We start from the raw sequence: 9,430 nt of genomic DNA on the forward strand, positions 1-9,430 counted from the left end.
AGCAGCAACCTTAGTTTTTTCCAGGAGGTCTCCCATCGAGGTACTGACCAGGCTCACACCTACTTAGTTTCAGTGGGTTGCCAGATGTGAGTTGCAGGGTGATATGGCTGCTGGAAATTTAATATGATACCTAACATTTCAACACTCCTCAGAGGCAAGAAAAAGAAAAACTGACAAGTTTGGATTTTTGCTGCCACTCGAATTTCCAACTGAACATACGTTGAGTTATTGAAATTTTAACTAGTGTTTCATACATAGTGAAATCTACTGTATTTTTGTTTCATGATTTGCCTTATCATGACTTGACATCATTTTTTTCAAATGTTTCATTTCCTTGGTTAACATACTTTGCGTTGACACTCCCAAATTTTATAATTTGATGTAATAATTATTATGCTACTGTACATTTCCCTTTATTACTTCACTATTTTGATTACTTAAAACCACTATCTGTTGTTAATTTTCAGACATTCTACTACAAAATAATAAGAGTTGTATTAGAAAACATGATATTCAATACAATTATTTTATGGGCAGTATTATATTTTTCAATTCCCTTGTTTTTTTAAACTAATGTTGTTCAATTATTAAATCAGAGCACTTAGTACTTACTGTAAATGTGCTTTTGCAATTTATTGAAATATTAACATCATGTAAAACTTGATAAGGGTCACACAAGGTGCCAATGCTACCTATGTTAACTGCATATAAAATGGATAAAAATTGCAGCACTGAACTTTGTCCATATGGTAAAACACTTATCTCCACAGAACAGGTAATGACAACAACAGACATTTTAGCTTACATGTCAAATTGTAAAGCAGCGCTTCTTGCATTTCTACCCAATGGAAAGAGAATGTTTTCATTTCACAAAGTGAACAATTGCTGTGGGATCAAAAACTGTTACAACTTTCAGGACCTAGAGCCTTTAAATCTGCCAGTCATCCTCTGCTACCGCTGTCCATGTTTCAAAATACTTTACTATAATAAGAACTTAATATACATTCTTAATGAATATTGTACTTCAATTGATCTAAATGTCTGAGAAACTCTTAGCTCTAGCATTTTAAGTTGTTACAATTTGGCACACACCTCTCTGTATCTGTAATCAATTAGATTTCTGGCCATTTTAAAGGTTGCAAAGGATTTGTACAATAAACCACTTAAGACAAAAAAAAACTTTAGATTTTACTTTCATTATTGTAAAATACATGATACTGTTGTTCAAAAACACAAGTTTCAGTGCTTATCTACAGACATTTATTGTAAATGTAAATTTGCAATTTACAACAAAAGTGAACATTTCATTTACCTGAAGCCTGACTAAGACTGTACAGAGTAATCAATACACACCGACTACAACAATCTGTGCACAGGACACCATTCATTAAAAACATACTGCATCAATAAGACACTATAATAACACAACAGTGAAAAACAAACAGAGCTCCAGTGGAAACAGGCCATTGAGCAAATACACAGATTTCATTTTGTGTAACATCCTTTAGACAAAGAGCTATGATCAGTAGTGCTTTTGCCCAACTCTACAACAGACACTTGCTGTTTTGTAATGAGTCTTTTTAGAGATGCAACTTCTGCTGACAAGTCAGCAATACCCTGTTTTAAATACAAGTTTTCAGAATCGGCATCATTGTAAGAATTGTCTTTCAGGTCCACAATTAGTTTGCTGGTTAAAGGCCCTGGAGAGGCAGGGCAAAGTCTGTTATTACAGTTGCTTGGAACAGTCACTGGGTGGTCCTTGTTGTGCCAGTGTTCTGGCCGGTGAGACCAGTCCTGGAGATTAGTCACTTGGAGAGATAAAGGACTGATAGAGGACTGTATTAAATCTGAAGTCGTGTGTTTCCTTATCTGATAACATCCTTTAGCAGACATGTCAAGGGGAGATGACAGTTTTCCTGAGGACTCATAGTCAGGATCTATGGCCTCCACTTTAATCTGAATGGCTCTTGCTTTGATCCTGAGTTTATGAGGCAGGGCTGAGGAGTTTGTATCTGGTACCTTGACGGTGGAGACGCCAATGCTCTTTGGGTCGATGGGAGAAGGAATTGGCCCTTTTGGAACCTGCTGCTCATCTTCCCCATCCGAGGCTTTGCTCACCATACCTTCGTCCCCTTCCAAGGTTCTGGGAGAGTTGCTGGAGGACCTTGTAATCTGTAAAATTGGAGAAGGCTGAGAGTAGCTTCCTGGGAACGGGTTTCCCATATAGTTCCGGTACGGGTCATAGGGGATATTCTCCTCTCTTGCTTCCCGTGTGTAATTACCATTCTCAAGTGGTTCTTGTTTGATTATTTCAGGGGTTCTGCAAGTATTTCGTAAAGGACTATCCTGGGCAACCACAGACGTTTCCGACACATCAGACAGAGTACTTTGTGGGGAGTGCTTAATAACTGAAATGCAACTGCTGCTCAGCAAGGTGGACTCCGACTCCCCTGAGTAAGAGCTTCTGCTTGTATTGGGCAAGTTAAAATCCTGATAAAACGCAGCTGTGGAGTTTGAAAGTTTCTGTACCTCCTGGGCATAGGCTGATGAGCTGACCAAACCAAATTTAAGTTTCAAGGACAGCAGTTCGGCCTTTAAGGTAGCGTTCTCCTCCCCCAAGGCCATCAGTTTATTCTCAAGGACCATATCATTCAGTCGCCTCTTCTCCCTAGACCGTTTGGCAGCCTCGTTGTTTTTCCGTCTTTTCTCCCAATACTGGTCATCCTTCTTTTCATCGGGGATAAACTCGCGTTTCCTGCGGCACGTCGAGGTCTTCTGCTTAAAAGCCACACCAGGTAATTTCTGACCCACCAACTCCCTGTCCGAGCCTTGTAAAGCAGCCGCAAGCACTAAAACATCATCTCCACCGCAAGAGTCTACAGTCCTCTGCTCTTTTTTAATCGATTGCATATTTCAAAATTTCAAAACACTGCTTTGGCTTTGAAAAAGGCTCTACAAGGATTTCATTTTTTCCTACAGGTAAGACTCAGATGCAGCAGTCTTCTTAATGCCTTTTACTTCCAGAAGACGGTGGTTTCTTTCTTCAGTGGCAAAGGTTCTACAATACCTAAAAGAGGGGAAGAAAGAGGCAGACGTCATAAATAATTGGAATCTTGATTTCTCTCAATGTGCCAAGTGTAACTTCCTCTGACTCAGTACAGCTGCAATGCACTAAAGATCTTATTTTATGAGTCAGCCTTTGCAAGTAACTAGGGGAATTTAGCAGAACACCTTAAAGAGTTTTGTCAGAGAAAAAGGAGTACGCAAAGTACACTGAATGAATACCGTTTTAAACAGAATAAGCCTCCCTGCAGTTCTGGGGTCCTGCTTACCATTGATAAGAATCATTATTTATCATAATGGAAGTGGAAACACTGAACAAGATTCATAAAATAAAAGCATTTATTAAAAAAATGTACACTCTTAAGCTTTGGTCACTACATATGATTACAGAAACAGTTTTTGTTCAAAGGAAGCTGATGTGGCTTACAACATAATTCAATGTTCCCTTTGGCATACTTTATAGATAATGAAAGCAAACTTAATAAAAAGAGCGCAGCATATACTAGTTCAACCTGACTAAAGTGCACTCAAGTTCAAATGTAATTACACCAGTGAAATGCGACAACTGCTACTGCCCAGAGTAGTGTCTTTTAAAGACACTTTAAGAAATAAAATTATGTTCCATTTACCTTCAAAAGGCAGTCACACATCACCTAAGCAATTCCAAACTTACGTGTTTTTTGTTCAGAACTTTAATAAATACTTAGTACTCTCAAGTACAAAGAGGTTCATTTTCTCTGCCTAAAAATCTCTTCATGTCTATTCTACTAAATTTCATAAGGATTCTTTAAGGGTCTGAGATTGTCCACTATTTCATGATGTTAGAGTATTACAATCTAAAATATAAATAATTAATAGATCAAATGTATTGATATACATCTTACAAAAGCAAAACGTATTAACAGTTATTGTTTTCTTGTAGGTATTCTAAAATGTGGTTTAATCAGAGCTCAATGAATTAATACAAATTTGTGAACATATGTTTCAAGATTTAATCATAGCTCTTTCACAACATCACAGATTAATGACAATGTCTTTTTGCACCATGTACCGTATGTGGGTGATATAAATGATGGAAATGTTACAACCTACAAATGCTACAAATCTTCATTTAAAAAGGAAAGAAATCAAAGCTTTCACAGAAGACACCTTTAAATAAAAACTAACAGTACTTGGAAGAGATTTACAACTGGTAAATGCAAATTACTAATTCATAGGGCTACTAATTTGCATTCAATCATAAAAGGGTGCGTGTACACTCGTAAAAAAAAGAATCATCATACCAGCTTGCAATATCACTAACACATCACTGTATTCAACTTATTAGAAAATTACATTGTCACTTTCAATGAACAAGACAGATATGACATGAAATCTGAAGTGTACTAAGACACCCATGGTCAAATTCATAAGACAATTACAAAACGCGCTCATTTTCTGAAAACAAGAAAACTGGCAAAATAAAGAAGTAAAGTGGTTATATTCACATGGTCCCAGAGGGCCATGGTAGGCTACATTTATGAGTAACTTGTATCCCAGATGAGTAAGACCTGGAAGGTAGTAACAAGGAGTGAATATTAAGTGGTATGTGACATTAACTTTTTCCGGAAACTAGTTTAAAACCAGACAAGATAGCTCAATGAGTTAAACCACAGTCTTAGGTGCCCAAATGGTTCTAGGAGCACAAGTTCAAATCCCACTCCCAGCTTTCAAAAAAAAAAAAAAAAATCCCTGAAATTGTAGGGAGCTGTAATGGTTAGCATTGCTACCTCACAATGCTGGGGGCACAGCGTTCACTTCTGAACCTAGAATGCTATCTAAATGGAGTTTTCTCTGGGAAACCAAAGATATACTAGTAGGTTAGATGGTTTCTGGGAAACCTAGCCTGGCCCTGGCATGAGTGTGTATGTGTCTGTGTGTGCCCTGTGATGGACTGGCATCCCATTCAGGGCATATCTCGCCTAGCCTAGCTGCTTGCTGGGTTAGGCTCCGGCTCCCCCATTACCCTTAACCTGATGAAGCAGTTAGAAAATGGACGGATAGTTTAAAACCTAGACCATCTGTTCTCTGATGAAGGTAAGATCAACCTAGTCAGCAGCCAGTGCTTTATTTATAAGATGTGCTCTGATATAAAGGCTTGCACCACATTTTGATTATATTTAATATATTGTTCTCTTACAGATTAGAAGACCTCTTACATATGCCGAGTGAAACACCTAAAGCATGCAAAGCAATGCGCAAAAAGTAGGTGCTTTGGGTCCACCTCAGTGACTCAACCAGCAAAGGTCCTTGCCCAAGCTCTGTGATCACAGAATCAGGACCGAATCATGTCACTAGTCAACTGCAACAGGGACCACTGGCTGAGTGTCATCAAGTGCAGGTGGGCTCTACTGGCTGCGAGCGACATATTGACACCTGTGGCCTCCTGGCATACAGTGCTGTCGGCAAGGGAAGGACCAATCGTCCAGTTGGTACTGAACCTTTCGTGAGGGGCTGTGATGCCAGTGACATGTGAAAAGACAAATGGCAGGAATTGGGCAGATGGGAGTAGTCTCCCTACACTTTCCCCATGTGTGGTCACAGGGTTCTTGGCAGGAAAATGAGACTTTAAACAAAGCCACTGGCTATTTGAAAATCGTCTGTCTATTCTAAATTTATAAAAAAAGCAAGTACATCTTATTAGGAAGGATTGTGAACGTTGTGCATTTTCTCTAGACCTTTCATGGGCTACTACAGAAAATCTGAAACAAAAACTTTGGTGATGCTACCACAATATTTGAATTTGGTTTCGTAGGGCATACTTGAGAGGATAAGAGAGAAAATCAGGAGGACTTAAGTTAATCAAATAACATGAATAATCACAATAACAGTGATTGTTATAGACATACTGTATACATATATCTGACTAACTTGTAAGTTCAATACACTATTTTGAGATACCAAAAGTCCTTTTAAACTTAGTTCAGAGTTAAGATAAAAATACACATCCTGTTTTAATTTATTCCTGACTTGCTATTTGTGACTCATTCGTTTCAGTTGGGCTCCATAATTAAAATATTATGATTTCATAAACTGAACATTTGACAGTTCTGAGTGAATAATAACTTAAATCACTATACAATAACATACAGTCAACAGTATTTTATTCATAAATACAATTCATTTAATGACTCGACACACCTATGAATGAACAATATGATCAGGTTTTGGACATAAGTGTAAGTGATTCCTGGACTCAATGTTCTAGTTAATTATGTCTTCACTTAAAAAATGAAAAGAAACCCTCGGGAATAATGGATAAAGTAAAGACGCATCAGAGATATATTGGGCTATTTAACCAATATGCATAAAATAGGTAGAGATAAAAAAGGTGAGATTTTTAAAAAGTCGTCAAGATAAAGTAAAACAAAAAACACGGGAAGAACAATATAAAACGTTTTATATAAAACATAGAAAGCAGCCACCGTTAAATCCCTCATAAAAAGATTGAAATAACCGCATAAAGGTAACAATAACTCATCCAAGTATTAAAAATAAAAACAGTACAAAAGTTACCCACTTTGGGCAGTAAAACGTTTCCATTGTTAGCTCAGGCATTTTTTCAAACAGTTTGAAGCTGTACTCTGACAGTTTTGGAAAATCTGGCACGCCTTACTTGAACTCTGCACTATTGCTCAAATGCAAATTGTTATGCAACTGCCTCAGCAACTCTCACTACGGCTAGCCTCTCGGATTCGAATTATGTCACTCGTTTATCGGAGTATCCCGATTACACAATTACTTTACCTCTCTGTAAACTAAAAATAAATAAAGCCAAGCTCACGCATAAAACAGACAAACGGCTCGACACACTTGCACTGATAAAAATAGTTTAAAAGCTCCCCCGGCGTTAACTCTAAAAATAGATAAGGGTGAAAAGAAGTTAAGTATCCGTCGGGATAGCATCTGTGGGACGTTTAAATACTGAACAACATTTGGATTCATGTCGGAAATTATAAGGCTGAATTACACAGATGACCTTCAGGTGACAGTTGCTGATCGGATTGTATCTTAATTGTCTGTGGTTAAAAGAAATTTCATCGTACGGATTAGGGCGGGCTGCCTGACTGGATTCCCGGACTGTTAAGCAATATTATAATATGTGCTGTTGTGCTAAATGTTCATTGCAACACTGTACATGTAGACGTACAGTACGTGACTAAGGCACCATTGGAGCTCGTAGGACTCGCTGCTTTCACGCCAGCCAGTCGTGTTTATTAGCGCACCAGGAACAAAGGAATGCACCCTGCCATCCATACACGTGTATGCAGCCGATAGGGGAAAAAAACGGGAATTAAAGCACATATAAAAGATGTCAGGTTTCGTGAGCTAGACGTAAAACACGTGCTTTTAATATTAATATTTCAGACCATTCTCCTCTCAGACTAAAAATCTTTTCAGAGCTTGGTGTATTCAAGCCCAGATTCGTTTTTTTTTTAAGTTGCTGAGATTATTTTGTATGCGCACAGGAAAAAATATGTATTTCTCTGGTTTGCCTTTTTTAGATGTTAGCGTACGCAAAGCCACACTACAGCTCCCCTTTTATGGACAACGGTCTAGCCAGACCTGCGTAAGAATGCGAAACACCAACGCCCCTTGACATCCCACTAGCTATGCGCCACACAAAAAAAAAAGATACTATCACAACACAAAAGTGTAACTTAACTATTCTACTATTACATAAGAGAGCAAACATTGCTAGCTCAAAGACGAGTTTACCGGTTAACCCGTTTCTGGCGTGCGTTGCACCTCGTTTAAAGAAGTGCTCGGAACATGGCCTCATGGTTGTTTTGTTCAATTCAGGTTTAAGATTGGCATTTTCAAATGCTTGCCTCACTTATCTGACTCGGTAATTCAAACAAGACTCAAGATTTCCGAAATCGAGAAGAAAACTTAAAATCTCTGCGCCGGCAGGTTTAACAACAACTCACCCCTTGTAAGTTTTGTGATTTTGTTTCCAGTAAGAGAAAGCGTATCTTTAGTCAAACAATCCTTAATGCCTACATTCGCATGGGTGAATTAAACATTGTTCACGTCTATGTCCCAGATTCCTTTATTGTCAGGATTACAAAATCGCGTAATCAGCTCCCCTTTTCTTTCCACCAGCTGCCAGCAAATTCTGTGGCTGCATTATGCAATATTTCCAGGAACGATTCTGTCGTATGTCCTCAGAACAACCGTGACTGATAATATTGATGAAATACGCAATGACGAAGGAATGTTATGTATTTCATTTAATTAAACGGGCACACGTACGAATCAAATCCATCAATTCCGGCTAAATTAGCCCAAAGTGTTTAATTCTGAATTATTTCCCCTCAGGGTCTCTTTTACTAATACTTGGGAAGTAAACCTACGCTTAAGCCCATAATGTACATTTGAGTAAATAAAAATCACCATTCATAACTGGTTTTAAGTGAGAAACTTGGTAAACTCACCAGTCCGCGTTCGTGTATGCATTCATAGGTCTCAGACAATACATTCACTCCTAACTGGTCATTGATCGTATAAATTAAGAACCACAAAGCAACAATGGCAGGATCATGACTTTTATCACATCAACGTCTCTATACAGAACAGCGCACATGATTAATTTTCTGGGTCACTATGTCATGGTTACAACGGTGATGTTTACACAACCTGAAAATCATGCCACAGCCAGGACCTCGTTCCACACAGACACCGAAAAGTCATCAAAGCTTATGAATTAAAACCCAGAGACGGAATTCGCAACAGTGGATCCTTAGACTGTATTATTATACGGCAAATATAAATTACGTTCAAAAAAGACTACGTGCCACTCTGGTACACTGCAATGTAACTATTTACCTTAAGGTGGCGATTATCCCATTGAATAAATCCTCAAAAACTAAGTATCTGTAGGTTTTCAATAAACAAGTAATGGTTTACCTTTTCAATCGAACACGACCTAAATGTCAAAGATGTGACGTCCTGTGACATTGTAGTTTAAAATACACGTCGGTACAAAGAAAAAAACAAGTTAAGTTTCCTTGGTGGTCAAAATCCAATTGCATTGAAGTAAAACCTCTCTCTCCCTAGCTTTCCAGTCCTGGAGTGTCTGCTCCACAGATCTGTGTTAGTAGGTCAGTCAAGAAACGTATTGGCAACACAGCGTGTTATTGACACTTAAAACAGCCAATCCGAGAAAGGCATTATCTGATTTCAACCAATGATGACCTACCCGAGCTGCGAAACCAGTCTCTGGTACACAAGAGTGTATCTTCTGCACCGAATTTGCACCTATTGCATAACAAGCTAGAGAGGAACGGAGTTATATGTATAATGTGACTACTGTATGTAGTAAGAG

At 38.3% G+C, this 9,430-nt stretch overlaps 1 protein-coding gene across 3 annotated transcripts; it reads right to left on the minus strand.

Annotated features, from left to right (window-relative positions):
- Window positions 1–1,163: 1,163 nt before the first annotated feature.
- Window positions 1,164–9,203, minus strand: nfil3 (nuclear factor, interleukin 3 regulated). Of its 3 annotated transcripts, none has more exons than XM_088629808.1 (2): window positions 9,013–9,203; window positions 1,164–3,067 (listed from the first exon to the last, which is right to left on the minus strand). In XM_088629808.1, the coding sequence occupies exon 2, from the start codon at window positions 2,908–2,910 to the stop codon at window positions 1,486–1,488; it is 1,425 nt and encodes a 474-aa protein (XP_088485934.1). In that variant the 5' UTR covers window positions 2,911–3,067; window positions 9,013–9,203; the 3' UTR covers window positions 1,164–1,485. The 3 variants fall into 3 exon arrangements, with proteins under 3 accessions (XP_088485934.1, XP_088485936.1, XP_088485935.1); XM_088629810.1 differs by lacking the exon at window positions 9,013–9,203 and adding an exon at window positions 8,932–8,955; XM_088629809.1 differs by lacking the exon at window positions 9,013–9,203 and adding an exon at window positions 8,034–8,348.
- Window positions 9,204–9,430: the final 227 nt, after the last annotated feature.

This window comes from Lepisosteus platostomus, chromosome 4 (assembly GCF_059453375.1).
Source record: "Lepisosteus platostomus isolate fLepPlt1 chromosome 4, fLepPlt1.hap1, whole genome shotgun sequence".
Lineage (NCBI taxonomy): Eukaryota > Metazoa > Chordata > Actinopteri > Semionotiformes > Lepisosteidae > Lepisosteus > Lepisosteus platostomus.

Excerpts from the sequence above, each read along its gene's own strand:
- nfil3 (XM_088629808.1), bottom strand. The coding sequence starts at position 2,910 with ATGCAATCGATTAAAAAAGAGCAGAGGACTGTAGACTCTTGCGGTGGA.